The sequence below is a fragment of the Lineus longissimus genome, chromosome 3 (assembly GCF_910592395.1).
Source record: "Lineus longissimus chromosome 3, tnLinLong1.2, whole genome shotgun sequence".
Lineage (NCBI taxonomy): Eukaryota > Metazoa > Nemertea > Pilidiophora > Heteronemertea > Lineidae > Lineus > Lineus longissimus.
In genome coordinates, this window is record NC_088310.1 from 16,206,864 (window position 1) to 16,226,564 (window position 19,701).

A 19,701-nucleotide genomic window follows, 5' to 3' on the forward strand; every position below is an offset into this window, starting at 1 on the left:
AGTTAGAGCATGCCTGGGAAGATGGTGCCTCGGTACCGGACTTTGGTACCGGCGGTTGTATGCGGGCGCTATACATCGTGAAATTCAGACCCAATTTCGCAACCACGTGACCACCCTGGGATCCCGGGATTTTCTAGTTTTGGGATTCAAGAGATTAACCCTTTCGCGTCCATATACTTTTATAGTGTACCGTAGTCTCTGGCCGCATACTTTTTTGAAAGAACGCAGAAAATGAAATTTTTTGCTTAAAAAATCATAGAACTTTTATTGCTTGGAATATGAAGGTGAAACTTTTACAAACTAATGGCAAGACCTTTAGCTACATGAACATAGTCAAAGTTTTCAAAAAATTTAAACCCTTGGGGTCTAAAATCTGGGGTCATTCGGTGCAAAAAGGGAAATTTTCCTTTTTTTTACTTCAAAACGTTTAGAAAGTTTATTTCACTCAATACAGCTTTGAAACTTTCAGGAAATGATGATAAGAACATAAGCTAATAGCATGTAGTGTTTCAGGTCAAAAGATTAACCCCTTGTAGGCAAAATATTATAGTAACTGAGTGCAAGGGTCGAAATCTTTTTCAAATTTTTCAATGATTATGAACGGTTTTGAAATGAATCAAAATGGTTTACCTTTAGTTATTTATCACTGAAAACATTCAATTTTGGGAGGAAACATTCAAAGAACAATATAGAAGACAAGCTTTTGTTGTATCCCACCCCCCACCCCCCCCCCTCCCCCGGGCTTGGGGGTCATGGGGGTTGCAGAGGGCATGATTCAGATCATAGCTGATAAATGCTAAAAAAACTCTTTTCAATTACCAGCTTGTTTGTTGAATGAATTAGGCAGATGTATGCCACAGCTTGAAGCAGGGGGTGATGTGGAGGGCTACCTGGCACTCAGGGCATTGGACTGATGACTCCGGCCTGGGAGGAGCACGTGGAAGGTCTTGGTTCACAACATATGGATTTGGATCCTTTCGACATTGTGCACAAATGCGCAACTTCCTCCGTCTCTTCACCCCAGGTGTAGTATCCTAAAAAGGAAGATCTTCAGGCCAATGCTCAGAGTATCTTGCCTCCAGCCTCACAGCATCTCCTGCATCAGAGAATCTACCTCTGGGATGTGGAAGATCCCCTGGAAGCCCTGTTTTGAATTCCTGCATGAAGTACTCAACAACCTGGAGTTAAAATTCCAGATGTGTCATCTTATTTTGCTCCCTTTTCCCAAACAGAACGTAGCCGTTCAAAATGTATTTCTGAGACTTCTGGACTTAAAACTACGTGTTAGTAACAGTTACATGTGTAAATAGGGCTTTTACCTATGGCTAGCAAAATCGAAAACCAGGAACAAATATCACACCATGCACGTGGTAAGATGCCCGACTAAAAGGTCAATACCAGCTCCTATACCGCCAATATAACGTGTCAAAATTTGTATAGATGGCGATACTATCTGCGAAGCAGACGGTGTGCTCGTATTTTATTCCTAGTACACATAGTAGGCTCTACAAGCATTTGAATCGGGGAAGATAGGGTCCCGGACATGGCCGGGAGCGGCCGTCAACTGTTGGGAATGCAACCCGGCCATGCCCGGGAGCGGACGCGAAAGAGTTAAGGGAGGTGATCAAGGAGACTTGGGGTGAATTCTGCCATGTTTGGCCACTAATAGCCCCAAAAATGGTGCAATCAATCAAAAACAAGGTACTATTAGGTACCAATTTAAAGTAACTCATTTCACAATTAATTCTAACTTTTGAGCACTAAAATTGCTCCTTGTTATTCTGGTGAAAATAACAAATTAAACTGTTATGTAGGCCTACAGATATAAGGCATAATTAGATGTGTTGGATACTGTCCTTTAATCGCCTAATTCATAAATGTCTTGACCGATGGTATATATACATGCCATCATCCCCCTCCTACAAACATGTCATCGTTGGCAGGGGCATGTGGTGAAATTTTATAATCCAAGGAGGGGCGTTCTGTCAGGTGTTCTAGAAAGAGGGGGCATCTCAGAGAAATATTTCAAAGAGCTTTGTTATATTGAAAGGAGGGCGCCTGCAATCCCCTGTATTAGCGCATGGATAACCTGCTTGATATGCGCCATCTGTAGCTAGGTAATTGATTACCAGACGTTGACATATTCTGCGCCTCGTAATTAGTCAACTGAAATGTAGTCTCTTGTGGGCCAAGTGTGCTTGTCATTGAATTGTGCTCCTCGTCTCATTACTGATTATACATAGTATGCGTCATCTGCGTTTTTAAACAAAGGGTTGTCCAAGAAATGATTTGTTGTTTTGGGGGAGACAGGCCTCCTTAGCCTTGGGGTGGCAACTAGTCTCGGAGAAAGAAAGCTCATAGCGGAAAGTCGGGCAGTAAGTGCCTGTTAAAGTCCACGGTTTTGGCAGGATCCAGGCCTGGTGGCTTGGCTAAAAATCGGGACCCTACACATCGATACATTATGGCCATGACTGTTGAAAGTTAAACTACTGAGTAGACCATCCAGAGTGTGAAGTTACCCTGAGGATTCTAACATAATAGGGTAATATTGAATTTAGGATTGTCAGTATGTTTAATGCTATTAAGACAGTTTTCATTATGTTTATTTGCAGTGTTTGTATGCGGTACGCTTGGCTTCCGGGAATTCTTCCAGGTGTCTCTCTTGGAGCAGGTGATAAGTTGGCAGAAGATGCCAGGATGTTATGGTACGATGCCGAGGCCAATCTTGCCGAATATCAGTCATGATGAGCAGTACCAATACGAGGATGAGGATGATATGAACATGCAGCAGAAGATCGCCGATGTTTATCATCCGCCAAAGAAGCAGGAGAATGTCAACCTTAAAAAACGTGACAGCCCATATGAACTTTTCAAACTTGCCCATGCCCCAGTTGTCAAGGGTGAGGGCACACCGAAACCTGTAGCGGTCATTCTAAACCAAAACAATATGAAAGTTGTCGATGATCAGTTAGTTCACGATACAGGGTCACCGATGAGAAATATGCAAAAGAACTCTAATCTCCATCCAGACGCGCAGCGTGCCCAGTTACAGAAACCACCACCACCTAAGTTGGCGAGTGAAAACAAAGACAATGCTCCTGTAGGCCAAGTTGACAGACCTTTACCTTTACTTGGAAAAACTACTCAAAATAATAACAATGTGAAGGCGGCCAAACATTTCCCTGGGGAGAAGGTTGGGCTGAATAGGAATCTAATCGAGTCTGAAGGGAATGTTGAATTGAGTCGTCACACGCGGTCTGATTTGAAACAGGGCAATCATGGAGAAGAGGAGGGCATCTACCAGGAGGGGGAGCAGGAGGGAGAGCAGGAGGATGACGATGACGAGGAGGAAGATGACGATGATATGGACCTAAGGGGTCATATTGACATCGCCCGCAAGCTACTCTATGAAAAGGCATTAGCAGGTGAGTTGCTTTCTCTGGATGCGCTTCTTTGTCAGAATTATAGATCACTGTGGAGAGTCAGTTGCCCACAGCGAGGGATGCCATATCACTGAATTGTACTGTGCAGAAATGTTCTGCATTTTATACCGATGTCACTGTATAAAAAAATTAAAGAATAAGTAGATCATACTTAAAAATTGTTCGAATTACTGTTTACCAAATTTTATGTGCCAAAATATTGCTTTGTGAAATTCATCACGCATTTAAATCGGTTGTTCTAAAATCTGAAATGAACAACGTTATGTCCTCGACAGTTGGGCACTGCAAAACTATGTCACTGACAGTTGGGCACTGCAACAGGGATGTTGCAATACCGTGACAGAGGTCATGATGCAATAGACCACCTTCATGTGCGGTTGGCAGAGAAGGAGATATATCACACAGTGTTGATAGCAGCCTCCGTGGACCATTGTAGGTTCTTTTGGCAGGAATGGCCAGCCGAGTATGGATCGGACCCGGCTTATTAGCCATATGTGAGCTGAAACCTGCTTGGATGTTTCTTGGTTGTTTTAAATGCTAATGGTCACTACAGTAATGAAAAGCAGCGAAGTCCCAATCTACCTAACATGCCTAAGTACTTACTCCCTAAATGGTATTTTGATTTGTCCCAGAAAATTGAGAAACCAATGAAGTTCAAAGGGTATTAAAGGAATTCCGCTTCTTTGGCCATTGCCATAGAAACATTGGGCGATGGCAGCGTGATGGTGAGTGTTGAAGGATGGCCCTTAATGTTTGCTTTGCATAAATAATTCATCGGCTTGGTATCGGGTTACCCTTAAAGTTGCCTCTTTTCCTGAATATTTCATCACATGCATTCATTTCGTTTCTTTTCTATTTTACCTTGTTCAATGATTTATGTACATATCAGTCTGTTTGAGTTTCTAACCTGACTTTACACTTCAGACCTCTAGCTGTCTTAGATAATGTATTGGCGTAAAAGGTGACATCCTTGAACCTGCCCACAGTTCCTGTTTGTTGATATGGGTTATAATCATTGAGCTAAAACAACTCCAGAGCCAAATACATGGCAGATAAGACTAAATGAAAATTTAGCCAGTTGTCCTTGCCATGCAATTTTCTATTACCCATGAGATTTGTACTTACAAATGTGTTACATCAAGTTGCTTATGACTTCTGCTTCATCTTTCAGAGGGTTGTTTGAGTCACAAAACGGCTGTCGCTGCTGGAACACTGGCGGCTCATCTCTATCATCTGGTCGAGGTGACTAACCTATTTCAGGTGATGGCACCAGGGGGCACTACTGCAAACAACCAGAGGAACATGGCCAGTAGCAGCAAAACGCTCCATCAGCTTCCGAAACAGCATCAACAGGATTTCATAAAAGATGGAGTACATGTCAAAACCAAACAGGCTCCAGCACTGAGAAAAAATGAACTTCGAAAAGGGATATCTGGTAGTGTTGAAAGAGGAAAAGTTAAAGCTGGTTCACACAATCAAAAGGGGAATAAAGCAAGACGTGGTGATCAGGATCATGGCCAGGATTATGCTGAGGAAAATGACGATTATCAGGGCTATGCTAATCAAGATGAGGAAAGTCAGGATCTCTACAATGATGATCAGAACCAAGAAGCCAAGTTCTTAATTGGCCAAAAAGCTCCTGTGAAAAAGCCGTTTTTAGACGCTGAGATTGAGCAGAATGATGAGGAGCAGTATGATCGCTACTATTATGATGCTGATGAAGATGGCAAGAAAAAGACAGCGGATAAAAATAAAGACATTTTAATTGTTGAGAATGCCAAGCAAGAGCAAAATTACATATCTCACAAATCTCATAAAGCCGTGGAACCTGTTATAAACCCGAACAATGTTCCCACGGCGCATTTATTTGTTTTTAGTTTAGTGACCTTGACATTGTTGTATTTCATGTACAGATTTATTCGTAAACGTCGATTATTGATCAGGTATCCGTTTAGCGGGCGATGATAGGATGTCAGCTATTGTAGAATTTCTGTCTAGAACTAGATAACAAGCTTGTACTTGATTAGGTTTCAGCCTTTTAGGGCTTTGCTCGGATGTATTGGATGTGGCCAGTTGACAGGTACTTGGTGAGGGATGGTAGTTTAACCCTTTCACTGTTGGTAACGTGCATAGCATGTCATGTAACATATCCATCATGTGTGCAGATGACATGCATAGTACATCCTTGCCCTATTATCATTATAATTCATCATCAGCCTCTCTTAATATACCAAACGCACTTGGGAAACATTAGTTTGATCTAAATACTATAGATGGGGACACTTTTGAACATTTTTTGCCTGCTCAGCATTGAAAGGGCCCTGTTCACTGCCACACTCCTGCCTAAAAATGGCTTCCCCAGCAAAAGGGTTAACTTTTAAAGATTAAGAATCGGTATGGAGTGTCTTAGTTGTGGTAAGATAAATGTGCGGGACATTTGCTTGGAGTACATTAAACCTGGAGCAAATATTTTGAATTGAAAAGCATTAAAATCTTCATTTTCAATTTCTAAAGTTCAGGTTTATTGTTTTGCCTTGATCAACGCGGCTAAAGTCAAACTGTTGGGTCTCAGTCAGATCAGTTTATAAGAACACACTGCCTCGGGAAAGAATTTTTAAAATGCATTTGTTACTTAAAGGGGTACGCCGTTTGTATTTAATTGTAGATCAGGAAAAAAGAAATGCAGTTATACACAAGGGCAAAGAGCAGTTTTACCACTACCACCACCACCATTGCACAAAATGGCATGGTGTCGACCCTTACACTTTGAACATTGTGCAATACAACCCTTGGCAAAGTGTGACTTACCCAAGCACCTGAAACACAACTTACATGACTGCACCTTCGAATGTCTCTCTGAAACTGGGAGGTTTAACAATCCCCAGCATTTCTCAGTCTGGTGGGTTTTCCCACATACACCACATGAATTACCACCAGAATGTGAGGCTACACTAGGTGACTGCAAGGCGGATGCAGTCGCCACACGTTGCTTGTCCTCAGCCATGTCAGCTGTTGCATCAATCCCATGTCCCTGGGTACCAACATTGTCAGTCTTGGTCAAAACCTTAAAGGTTTCCGATCTCTCTCGTCGATTTATCTCCCTCTTCATGAAGTCTAGTAGGAACTCCAAATCCGCTTCCCTTCCGTCACTCTCCCGTGCCCACTCCATACGTATGTCATTAGGCAAGCGTGACAGAATCAGGGGGGTCAGTAGGAAACCATATTCCGATCCCTCTATACCGAGGGCTTGGAGGCTGCGAATGTGTAGCAATAGTTCGTCCTGCAACCGCCAAAGTGCTGAAACTCGATTTCCAACCATCTTTCCACCCTGTCCGTGTCCAGGCATAGACGCATTTAACAAGGCCTGAACATGTGTGAAAATAATCCTTTCACGTCTTCCATACCGATCCGTTAGCAACTTGCTTGCGATGTGATAGTTCTCCTCCGTCACTGGGAGACCCTTTATCACACACTTAGCCTCACCTTCGAGCAGCGAAGAGAGGTACGAGAACTTGCTTATCTCCGGTATACTCTCGTTTTCATCGACAAGTGCGGTGAATTGGTCCCAGAATGACTGCCATTCCGTTATCACCCCTGAAAAGGTTGGCAGTTCCAACTTGGGAAGGCGTACCCTTCCCATCGACGCCATGGAGCTGTTCGAGGCACAACTTGCCCCGTCATCGAAATCGTCATTACTGTCTTTCGATTTTGGACCCTTTGACATACGGGTCACAATCTCTTCCAACATAATCTGTGCCTCGTGCCTAGACTGCTTTGCCTCAGATATGAAAGCAAAGGCCTGATCAATGTCTTGCTCTTGTGCAAGCTCATCTTCGATTGTCATTTCAACTTCCGATTGGGCCTTCTCAAATGACACCAAATATCGATCGAAGTCATTGATACAGCTTTCTATTGCCACTTTACTTACGGCATCCTTCCCAAACGGTTGACGTGCATCCTTACATGCACGCTTCAGTGCATTGGATGCACGCGTCACCCAGCCTTTCGCCGCTGAGCGTGATTTTCGGACCGCATCACGTCCTTCAGGAACTCCGGCCTCGTTCTCCGGCATTTTCGCCAAACAAGTGTTCAAAACCTTCTTAAGTTCTTACTCTCCCGGGTTTACGGCACCACAATTTCGGGGACCACGGAACCAGCCCGAAATTGGCGAAACTTGCCGGCTAAATAACGGAAAGAAACCCTCGTGTTTCTATTTTACAAATCTAACTCTTTTATTAGCACCTTTAAAATGTAAAAACAATAGGAGAGCTCCAACAAGTTTAGTGGCGGGAAAGACAAAAAGGGGGTTTGGTTACAAACTACAATCACAGATGGCGACACAGCATTAGGCCTAAGATTAAACTAAGAGGTCAATCTCCAACAGTTATCATGCATGCAATTTGGCTGAAACTTGGTGTATATAGCATTTGTCTGTGACCGTGTTGAAATCATATTCAGTGCATGTTTTATACGCAATTGGAAACTTTTATAATCAATTACAAATATCAATAAGGAATGGCGTTGGCCTTTTAACTTTGCCCTTTTGCTGCTTTTGTGACACCCTGTGTTGTTTGGTGTTGCTCTTTTAAGGAACTCTTCAGACACGTGTCACCTCTGCAGCTTTTCCCCTTATTACAGACTTTAACCCTTTGCGTAATAGATTTTTTGCTTCTACTACAGGCTGGATTTAATGTTGTTATCACAGTGGATGGCAAAAACCTAATTTCGAATGCAATTTTTGGGGTTATTTGCAAAGTTTACTCGCGAATTCAATGTGTGGACAATCAGAAAATGTTTTTTTCAGGCATTTATATTACTTACATAGGGGATGAATATATCCTACTACAAATATCTGTGTATTTGGCAACACTTCCCACAAATACCACTTATGTATTATATAAAATAAGGTCAAGTTGATTTTTGTTCATATTACAGCAGAAAATGGGATAGGGCATACTATTGGCCCCTTGCACATGTTTCTGTTAACTTTGGTATTGAGGGGTCTATATATAACAATATAATGGTCAAGGGAACAGCGATTTACACTCATCAAGGGATCCAATCCAACTCAATCCAATCTGGGTTACCCCGAGCATTGCATGAACCGCATCAATGCTTAGAGGGTGCCCTGTGCGCTAAAAACTTGGTCGATAAAAACAACTGAAAGGTTATTAACAGTGTTTGGGGGGTTTATGCATGGCACATGTCATGAGGTACAGTGAGTGACAGTTGTCAAGGGGTTTATGCACGGTGTTTACATGGTTAAGCAATCGTCATGAGGTTAATGATTGACAGTTGTCAAGGGGTTTAGTAGTTCTCATGATGTCAATGATCAACAGTGTTTACATGGTTAAGCAGTCATCATGAGGTTAATGATTGACAGTTGTCAAGGGGTTTAGTAGTTCTCATGATGTCAATGATCAACAGTGTTTACATGGTTAAGCAATCGTCATGAGGTTAATGATTGACAGTTGTCAAGGGGTTTAGTAGTTCTCATGATGTCAATGATCAACAGTGTTTACATGGTTAAGCAATCGTCATGAGGTTAATGATTGACAGTTGTCAAGGGGTTTAGTAGTTCTCATGATGTCAATGATCAACAGTGTTTATGTAGCCGATAGGAATGACCTTTCACAGCACGTATTATATCAATTACTCACGCAAACACCTGTTGTAAATGAAAACCCTGATATTACTATAAATGCAGGGACAGACAGGGAGTAAAATGGCTTAGATGATACAAAATGGGGAAAGATGAAAATGTACAAAATAATACAACACTGCACTAACCTGTTGTAAATGAAAACCCTGATATTACTATAAATGCAGGGACAGACAGGGAGCAAATGGCACAGATCTGTAGTGCCAAAGGCCTACATTCCCTGAAAGATTAACATAACAAAGCCCCATAGGCCTAGAAGGAATAACTATATTAGAATAACTAGGCCTAGACCCTTTAACCCCTTAATACATGGTAACACATTTCCCCCCAACAAGAAAATTTCTCCCGAAATTTAGTGAAATTAAGTGCAGCAGTGAAAATGAATGAAATGGATGAAGAGATGATGGACAACACCGGACAAAGACAAGCAGCATCAGTTTGGAATTCCGTTACAACCACAATTATTGTTAATATGGCTGAGAAGTTCCAACCCTGATTAAAGCACATATGACGTACATTTACGTGCTCTTATTAGCACACATTGTACCTAACAAACCAACATCAACAACTAGATATTCATAATCTGTACGACGTACTCTTTTTAGCACACACAGTACTGAAATGAACAAATTGGAAATCAACAGAAGAAAATATTGAAATTCTTCTATCTCTCAAAATCAATTGGTGGTCTGGAGCGAAAAATACAATGAATTATAATTAATTCAAAGACCCACAACCCACCAAATGACCACTTACAAGGCAAAATCATGAAATACTTGTTGGGGGGAAATGTGTTACCATGTGAAGATTGGCTGGGGCGACCAGAACCAATCACACCAGGATTTGGTGAAGTCTTATCAAATTGAACCCTCCGTGGGTCTTGCCTATGGCAAAAAACACAGCCCTCCTCCAGTGAGGGATAGGCTGAAGTCTCAAGAGGAGTACTGAATTGAGTATCTGCAATTGAATTATCCTGGTTGCTGTAAGAGAAGGAGGGATCCTTTGCTATTTCAAGGCACAGTTTTTGCTTCATTTTAGGACTCAGGCCTCTCAATTGGCTGATCAAACCTTGAACCTCAGACTCATCTATGGATTCTATGTCCACACATGTGGAGTCCTCCCTTTTTAACGACATGACGGACAGATGACGACGAACAATGTAGGTTGAAGAACAGAATCCTAATGTAGGATGTACTAAAATATGTCAATTAACGGACTTTTAATGTATAATATGACGGACTGTTGTTTTAGTATAATAATAATATGAGATATAGAATTCTCCCTTATTTTATCTCATATTATATACATGATGGACTGACACTGACTGCAAATGACTGAAAAATATGACAGACAAACAACAAGCATATGACTAATGGAGGATTAACCACATAATTTTGAATGAATGAATAATGCAAACAATAATAAATGGATGATTAATCGAAAAATGAATGAATTGAAAATGAATGAATGGGTGAAATGAAATGCAAAATAAAGCCTATATGAAATAAACACACCCCGTAACCAGTAATTTATTTTCCCCAGACTCTGATACCAGAGCACAAGAATTAACTAGAGTTTAACCTGAACTCAAAGTGAAAACCAGAATTCAAAACCAGAATTCCTAACTAAAAGAGTTGATGGTCAAATGTGTTGCCCAAGGACGTAAACACCAAAATACCGATCACAGGTAGTGCATCATACACAAAAGAGCAATACAAATAAAATAAAATACCAAGTAATGAAATCAGATTACATACATGTAAGGTAATTCTAAATACATTTTACAGGCAGTGATTTGTAACTGAATAAAATGCACAGAATAAGATGTACATGTTTCACATGCTACCAGAACTGTTCACACTAACAAAATCAAAACACAACAGTCACAGAGCCAGTTGATCACAATAATTATTCAATCCAAAATGAAGCGAAAGTATTCCATTACGACGCGAAAGTATTCTAGCGCAACGCGAAAACGTACAGAATAGGGTTAAACAAACAGCGCTGAAAGATCCAGAATGAAATTTTAATCGTATACGAATTATCTCACAGCCGTCGACGTAGTGGCCATCTCGATGTCAGCTTGGAGTGGTTTCTTACAGGTGGTATGGGGCGTGTCAGCTTGGGTGCGTGAGATCTCGGTGGGACCTCCAAATGTAGCCGATAGGAATGACCTTTCACAGCACGTATTATATCAATTACTCACGCAAACACCTGTTGTAAATGAAAACCCTGATATTACTATAAATGCAGGGACAGACAGGGAGTAAAATGGCTTAGATGATACAAAATGGGGAAAGATGAAAATGTACAAAATAATACAACACTGCACTAACCTGTTGTAAATGAAAACCCTGATATTACTATAAATGCAGGGACAGACAGGGAGCAAATGGCACAGATCTGTAGTGCCAAAGGCCTACATTCCCTGAAAGATTAACATAACAAAGCCCCATAGGCCTAGAAGGAATAACTATATTAGAATAACTAGGCCTAGACCCTTTAACCCCTTAATACATGGTAACATTTACATGGTTAAGCAGTCATCATGAGGTTAATGATTGACATTTGTCAAGAGGTTTATGTGTGGGAGTTGTCATGAGGTTAATCATTGACTTGTCAAGAGGTTTATATATGGCAGTTGTCATGAGGTTTTATAATTGCCCTTCGTCAAGAGATTTATTCAAGTAATCAAAAGACAAAACCATTTTCAAATAGTTAAATCACACATTCTTAATATAATTGCTAGAACTTTTTCAGAATGGTTGTAGATTATACTTACTGTCTCCTTTCTGTAGAGAACGTCCTTACATCTCCTTATTCCCTTGCTGACCATCTCAACAAATTGTGGATTTGGAATGAAGACTGGTAGTTTAGTCATTCATTCTAATCCTCCACCGAAACGACCATTAGAAGGAGAACCACTTAACTTACAGCTGTTAATTTGTGGGCTACTGTACAATCTAATGTGCTGTCTTGAACAACCTATGTGCCAGCTGCTAACTGCTTTTATCCCTCTTATACAGGTGATCCACCCTGCACCGAAGCATTTTTCATTTTATCTATGTTATGTTTTTACAGGTCCTGCTATTCAGTGTTCATATTCAACTATTAAATGAACTTTACTCTTTTGAGTATTGAAAATCAAAACCTTGCCTGTAACAGAACGATCATTTCAATCATGTAGGGCAAAGTTAGTATGTTGTTGAATTCAGTAATTCAAATTTTACACGGAAAGTTTGATGCGGCAGGAGAGGCAAGCTTATCAGGCTACATGTATGTCATTAAATCAGCAGTTGATATTTTGTATTGAAAGTGAGATGTAGAGATTGGTTTCAACTGTACTTAACAGCTACGTGCACGTTCTCCAATTTGTAAATCATCCCTCAGAGGTCCTCATCTCATCTTCGTAAAATTTCGTCAAAGGTTGTAGCAATTCGATAATGGTGGAATTTCAAAAAGACAATTACATGTACATGTAGCCTTCTCCATTTTATGTACACATGTTTGCAGATCTGAAGATAGCAAGTAAAGATATTAATTTGAAGCATGTCGTTATTCGAGAAAAAAATAATAATTGTGACGAGAAGGAAGACTATAGGCAGGAGCTTAGTGAGCCAGATTCATGTTATATTAGAATGCAAAGTTACTGATACTGTTACTGTGTTTACTTTCTCACAGTTCATCAGCATCATTCATGTTTAGACCTTTTTATTTCTAATCAAAAAAATACCCAGATCTTTGGTAACCTAGGTCATCCCCCTCGTCCCCAAGCTCCTGCTGATAGTCCCCCCCCCCCACAGAGAATGAATGGAAGACTTGGAATTGCTCCAGATTCTCTATGATTCTAGTTAAAACCTCTATACCCCGATACAGGACTTGCAACTCTTCATGAAAATACTCACAGTGATAATAAGAGAGACACACATGTAAAAAGTGATGTTGTGGAAGCACTCAATGAAATTGGGTTTGATTCTAACATTTTGCAGTTTTTTGTCAATACTGCGATTCGATTAGGATATTAGTTGTTTTGATTGTGCTTTTAGGGATATATTCCGTTGGAATTTGTATAGTTCAAGGCAATAATACTGGATTTGGTTATGGCAAATGTTCTTATTTATTTGTGATGGTGCTTTATTTAATCTGCGTGGTTGTAATGTTTAATTAGTTTGCAAATGATATGTTAGTGTTCATTTCAATTAAACATGCTTTGTTTCAACTGATATAAATGTACATGCAACTTGTATGGAGTGAGGCAGCGAAACGTCGACTGATTTGATAAGTCCTCACATGGTGGCATATTGGGACACATGCGACAGATTCATAAGTATTTTATTTTTTGTTATCCACGACAGGATTCTGTCATGGTACAATCTGTTGCGTTCTGTAAGTTATATCTGTCGGCACAAATTGCTAACCGTTAGTTTTTATAAAACCTGCCTGCGTCATTCATGTTTTACACAATTCAATCATTATTGTGGATTTACAGATTTAATTCAACATAATTTTATGTTTGATCCATAAGTGTATAAATAAGTCTTATGGTTTTAGACATGTTAAAGTTGTAGCCACTCTTTCCTAAGGCCATTCAAAATAAATGACTTGTTTATCATCATTCAACCTTGTGATATTGGGGAGGGGCTTTGATATTTGATATCTGACATTTTGGTTGGGTGACAGTGATTGAGCGGGAGGGCCTTTGATATTTTTGTTATTTTTTGCTCATGAACTTAAATCTGACAGCTAGCGGTCTCCCCATATACAGTGTACACACTTGTATGCACACATGCACACACTATGGACAAACAATGCATTACTGCGTTGAGCGAAAAACATTGAGAAAAACACAAGAACTGAGCAGGTGATTACATTTAATCAAGTCTTGATTCCAGGCTATATCGCCTTCGCCTCCGGTAGCGAGGTTGAGAGTATCGGTTCGAAAATTTCATACAAAAAATTGCTTATCACTCCACCTCATGCCGGCATGGACATGACGTTGAGACTGCATGCTGGTTTGTTTTAATAGTCTCTCCACGATCAAAATCAACAAGGAAATGGATGTAAATTTTCAAGAGCCCATCAGGTCCAGCAAAGTTAGGTGGGGGAGGTCGTTTGATATTTGATATTTAACAATAACAAAAATCAAAGGTGCCACAGCTGGTAAAACTTAGGAGCTGACTGGGGGGGGGGGGGCCTTGATATTTGATATATGAAATATCAAAATAATTATTAAGCATCAAGTCGGGACAGGCGGTGATGATAAACAAGTAATTTATGTTGAATGGCCTAATCAAGGGCAAACTCAGTAATGAGACTAGAGAAAAGTGGCCAATTGCTGGCTTTGAAATAGAGCAGGCCAGGGGGAGTGGCGCAAAGGCCATCTTCAGGGGACAAATTGCATCTTTTTGAGGCGAAGAAAATGTTTTTAAAGTAATATTTCATTACGTCAGAAAAGGAAATGGAATGTAGTTACCAGTACATTAAATCAAAACTTTAGTACTAAGCTTTTTACGTTAAATCATGCATGAAATCCCCAATGGCCAAGTCAGGCTGAGAGGACAGAGCCCGAACAAGATAGAATCACGCTGTGGGCCCATTGACTTCACAATCTACCAACTCTTGAACTGTAAGTACTTCACCGCTATTTTGGTGAAGTGCAACAGAAACGGAAAGTTCTTTTAAAAGAACTTTTGTCCTACTCAGACTGAGTTGGTCATTTGTGTATCCTACTCCGACTGAGTTGGTCTATTTGTGGGTCCAACTCAGACTGACTTGGTAGTGCATGTTGTGCATTCGGTGAGTACTACATGTACAAGTGACCCTCTATTGGGCAGTACTCATTCACCTGTTCCCTGGAGATGGATGTTGCCTGTTTAAAGAGGATTAAACTGAACCCGTCGGTTCCTGATGACTCATCCAGGAAGATTTCTCGTGCATAGGTCACACTCGACAGTTTTCCCGACAGTGCATGAATGTTCTCTCAATTGCAAATGACACCCATTTCAAAATGCGTTTTAAAGGCGCTGTTCAAATAGTGACATAGATCTAAACTGACGTTACTGAAACCAAAGATTTTTTGTTTGTCATCATTTGCATGGTCAGTGAAAGCAAAACTTAAAGAAAATATTGTGCTCTTTAAAAGATGAGGAATTTTTGTTAAGCTCAGCTGACAAAGTCAGTGGAGCTTGTCAAATAGCTATTCGAATGGTGTCCGTCCTTCCATCCATCAATCTGTGGACAAATTGGGCATTTTGTAACCGTAAGACCTAAGCACTTCTAATCTGGCAGTCGGGAAGAACAGCCCAAAATATGCTGCTGACAGAAGATTCAGCGCGATTCGACTGATATTTACGTTAAAAAATACTGTCACTTTATTCCAGCAGATAGAAGTTTGAAATAAAGTTGAAGAGGTCTGTATAATATTGAGGTTTTGACATAAAATAGATTAGTTTCGATTTATGCCACCAGTTGGCGGTATTGGGCAAAAGTGTAAATTTACACATTGTCAGCTATGTTTGAATTTCGCGGTTCGAGGCAATACTTAGGCTTCCCGAACAACGTCACAGTTGCACAGTTATGTTTTGAGCGCCTGAAGCTGCATGTTAACATCGAATCTAGGTAATAAAGGTACAGGAAATAAAAGTGCCGGAAGTAAAGTATTTACAAAGTGAGGAGAGAAAACCAAGGAAAAATTCCTTTGAATCCTGGAGAACTACACTAGCACCCTGTCACCTACATGCAGACTGATATTCCTGACCTTGGCATCATGGCGGCCCTTAGTTGCTGCAGAAGCTTTATCATATGCATGTTCAAGGGACTGCTTGAGGTCTAGGACGTAGGTGTCATATGGCTTCCTGTCCTTCTCAAGTTCGCTGAGACCAAAGAACCAGTCAATTGGTAGTCTTAGCTGCCGGCCGAACATCAGTTCAAATGGGGAGTACTTGGTCGAGTCATTTGTGGTGCAGTTGTAGGCATGGACTAAGAATTCGATATGTTTCGATCAGTGTGACTTCCTCTCTTTGTCCAGGCAACCCAGCATGTCAATGAGGTGATAGGGCATGGTGAGTGAACTTTTCACCCCATTGATTTCTTTTAGCTGAGAGATGACTTTCCCTGCGAATGATGCACCACGTCTGAATGGAGTTGTGCTGGTAGACCAAAGTCAAGGAAGAATTTTTTCCAAGGATGTCGGTCAATCATCGATCGCCGGCAAACCTGAAATATAAAAAAACTTCTTCATGGGAAAACAATCTTTATTATACGCTCGGTGGCAACTACATACCGTTGAATGACGAGTCGAACTTTGCAAAGTTCGAGGCGGCAATTCGCTATCATAATTGTAATACAGATAGGCATGGGGAAGGAACTGTGCGCGCTATAGATTCGACGTGTGGCTAGTGCGCATGTTAAACTCCCAAGTGTATGAAGGCCGAAGGATATAAAGGTTTGGCGCAAGAGCTCAAGGTGGGAGACCCTCCTAACCCCGGCAGGGAGCTCAGGGCTCAACATGTTCATCAGGGTTAATTGGTCGACCGTATAGACTCTTCCAATAGAACCAGGTGGCGAGAGTAATAAACTGCTTTGCTCAGAAATAAGAACTCTAATTACTTACGGACCACAACTCATCAGCTCTCATCGCCGCCGAGCAAAAACGTCGCGACGAATAGCCGTTTATTGGAGCGGCAAACGGATCTACCATCAAATAGAGATGGCACGACACCTAAAATATACAAACAAAAAGTATTTAGACATAATCGCCAAACAAACCTGATATCGGGGACATCGGCTTTCTCATTTAGAAGCGTAAAACAAGTAATAAGTAGGCCCACCCGGTAATAGCGAGGATTCAATAGCCGATGATCGACGACATTGTGAGGTCAGGGCTGTACAGGTTTGAGGTTTGGTCCAAGAGCTCGGGGTGGGAGACCCTAGCTCAGGATTTAACATGTTCATTAGAGTGAAATGGTTGACCGTTTGGACAATTTCCATAGAACCAGGTCACGCGAGTAAAAAAACTGCTTTGCTCAGAAATAAAAGCTCTCCAATTACTTACCGAACACAATGCATCAGCTCTCTCATCGCCATGGAAAAAATCTGGCGAAATTGTTATGTCCCCCCCCCCCCCTTATATCGAAGATTCAATAACCGATGATCGGCGACATTGCCGGAAAATTACCAGTGGCTTTACTTTCAAGATACATTAAAGGGATACAATGCTAATGACGAAATTGTTTTTTTTCGTGGTTAGACATCTTTGATAAAACAGATCGTATGTATACAGTTACCCCAAAAATTATTTGTACGCTATGAAAAAATTGCATAATCTCCAAAGCAGTGTGAAAATAACTGAAATAACTACTGATATCAGTATCTTGTTGGCTTTATTATTTCATGAAAAGCAGAAATGTTCGTTCCAGTGCACCCCTCAGGTGTGGTACCTGGTTACATAACTTTTGTGCCCCGTTAATTATCTGTACACTTTAAAGTCCTGTTTCTGTGAGAAGTGTTCAGTACTTGGTTGGTCCTCCATTGGCCTCAATGACATCTAGGCATCTCCTCAGCATACTATCCACCATTGTCGTGGTCACACGACAGCTCCCGTCCTCGTACTCAAAGAGAAAACAACGACTGATTTTTCGCATCTCTGCCATTTATCTACGATGATGAAGTTGATGATGATGATGATGGTTTAAATCTGTATCGACGTCCCTTCAGAGTAGACGGCACACTGAACAATAACGGTATTTGAGCCTTAATTCGACGACTTGGGGACAACATCAAGTTTTGCATAAAACAACAAATGGCGTAAGCCCAGTGCCATCTTTGCCGGAGATGCACAAACGGACACCAGTTCTGTCTTCGCCGAATTGCACAACTGGACACCACATAGCGGCCCCAACAAGCGACTGTCAATTAGGGCGCTTGTTACATATCACGGAGTGTCCTGGATAACGTAAAAGTTGTTGAAATCATTCAACCTATAGAATCAAGGAATGCCTGGCCAATGCCACTATAGATCCTTTAAATTTCCATACACCGGTAATAAAATCCTAACTTCTCATCCACTGAAAACACTAGTGCTTAAGCTGAAGGGATAAAACCCTATCCAGTTTAGACCCAAATAGGCACGGCGTCATCCAAGGAAAGTGACAACTGGATTTTGAACTCAGTCCAATGAATATAGAAACACAAACATAAACTTGTGTGATAATTGCAATGTACAAGCTGTCAGCTCCAACCCACTGCAATAAATAACAGTGAAAAGACTAGAAAAAACTGTTCTGAATGAGAACCTTGTTCAAAAACAGAGCAGAACCATTGTAAGATCTGACCGAAACCTTACAACAGCATGAACTATAGAAAAGAGCGAGCCTGACAACTAATACTGCAATAACACATTGCAAACACATCCGCACTTGAATCCGCTTGATCCATAGCACTTATCATCCTCGAATACAAGAATTCCACTTAAGAGTATTACTTTAGAGAAACTTTCACAGGCAAATTTAATACACAGCTAGCACTTTTATAACACTTAAGCCAATATTAACTCTAATGCTACCCACAAACTATGCTCCCAGGGGAAATTATTTATCCCAAGGTAAACATCCAAATAAATTTTAAAACAATCAGAGTCAAAAGGCTTATTGTCACAAGAGCGACACCTGTGGTCATCATGGTCATTACTAGTATTTCGCTTGGTCTTAGTATTTCACTTTATTCCTGAGATGCAGAAAAGTGCTCCAGTATACTAGTACGAATTCCGAAGTCCGTCTAACGGACACAAACTTCTGGTCTGTCTTCGACAGCTTCAAGCAGACAGAGCTTGGCGATGGGACAATGATATTCAGCCGATGCAGTTTTCACTCGTACATTTCGCCTTTCCGTTTGCCACTTCTCTCTGCGCTGCAGGCCTGGCAAGTACTCTTTAAGCCATCGTTGCAAAAAGAGATCGAGAAGGTATTGCACCTTCCTCCATTCCCGTCTGAGGAGATGATCCTCCTTTACAAATATGCCAGGTGGTAGTCCCGACACCTTTCTATGCAGAAGGAAGTGGTTTGGCGTCAGCACTTCCAGGTCCTTGGGGGTCATCCGACACCGAGCACAGAGGACGGCAATTCATAATGGCCTCGGTTTCCGCCAACAATGTACGCAAGCCATTTTCCGTGAGCAGGCGATCACCCGATAGTGCTTTCAAGTGACGTTTCGAGGTCTTTACCAAACGTTCCCAAACCCCAGACATATGCGCGGCAGTTGGGGGTTGGAATATAAACTTGATTCCACGTTGCTGCATGTCATCAGCGATTGTTGTTCGATTCCAATTCTCGATGGCTTCTCGCAACTCCCTTTCTGTGAAGTTAGAACTGTTATCACACCTTATTACCTCTGGGGGTCCTCGCCTGCTTATGAACTGTCGCAGGGTGAGAATGAAATCATCTGTGCTAAGAGACTGCACCAACTCGAGATAGACGGCACGGGTTGCGAGACAAGTAAACAAACAACCCCAGCGTTTAGCAGTCCCGCTGCCCCATTTTACCTCTGGGGGCCAAACAGATCCACGCCAGTGAAACTGAAACTGGGTTTGTAGGGTGTAAG

The 19,701-nt window shown here is 41.2% G+C and overlaps 2 protein-coding genes across 2 annotated transcripts in view; one reads left to right on the top strand and one right to left on the bottom strand.

Moving 5' to 3' along the window:
* Positions 1-6,148, top strand: part of LOC135484034 (uncharacterized) — a 29,622-nt gene extending 23,474 nt beyond the window's left edge. Inside the window, exons 5-6 of the mRNA XM_064765065.1 lie at positions 2,613-3,425; positions 4,615-6,148. Coding sequence (XP_064621135.1) covers positions 2,613-3,425; positions 4,615-5,408 — 1,607 coding nt within the window. The 3' untranslated portion in view covers positions 5,409-6,148. The remainder of the gene's footprint in view (positions 1-2,612; positions 3,426-4,614) is intronic.
* Positions 6,130-7,515, bottom strand: LOC135484806 (uncharacterized). Its single transcript, XM_064766491.1, has one exon. It carries the CDS (start codon positions 7,513-7,515, stop codon positions 6,130-6,132), a length of 1,386 nt encoding a protein of 461 aa, XP_064622561.1.
* Positions 7,516-19,701: the final 12,186 nt, after the last annotated feature.

Excerpts from the sequence above, each read along its gene's own strand:
- LOC135484806 (XM_064766491.1), bottom strand. The coding sequence starts at position 7,515 with ATGCCGGAGAACGAGGCCGGAGTTCCTGAAGGACGTGATGCGGTCCGA.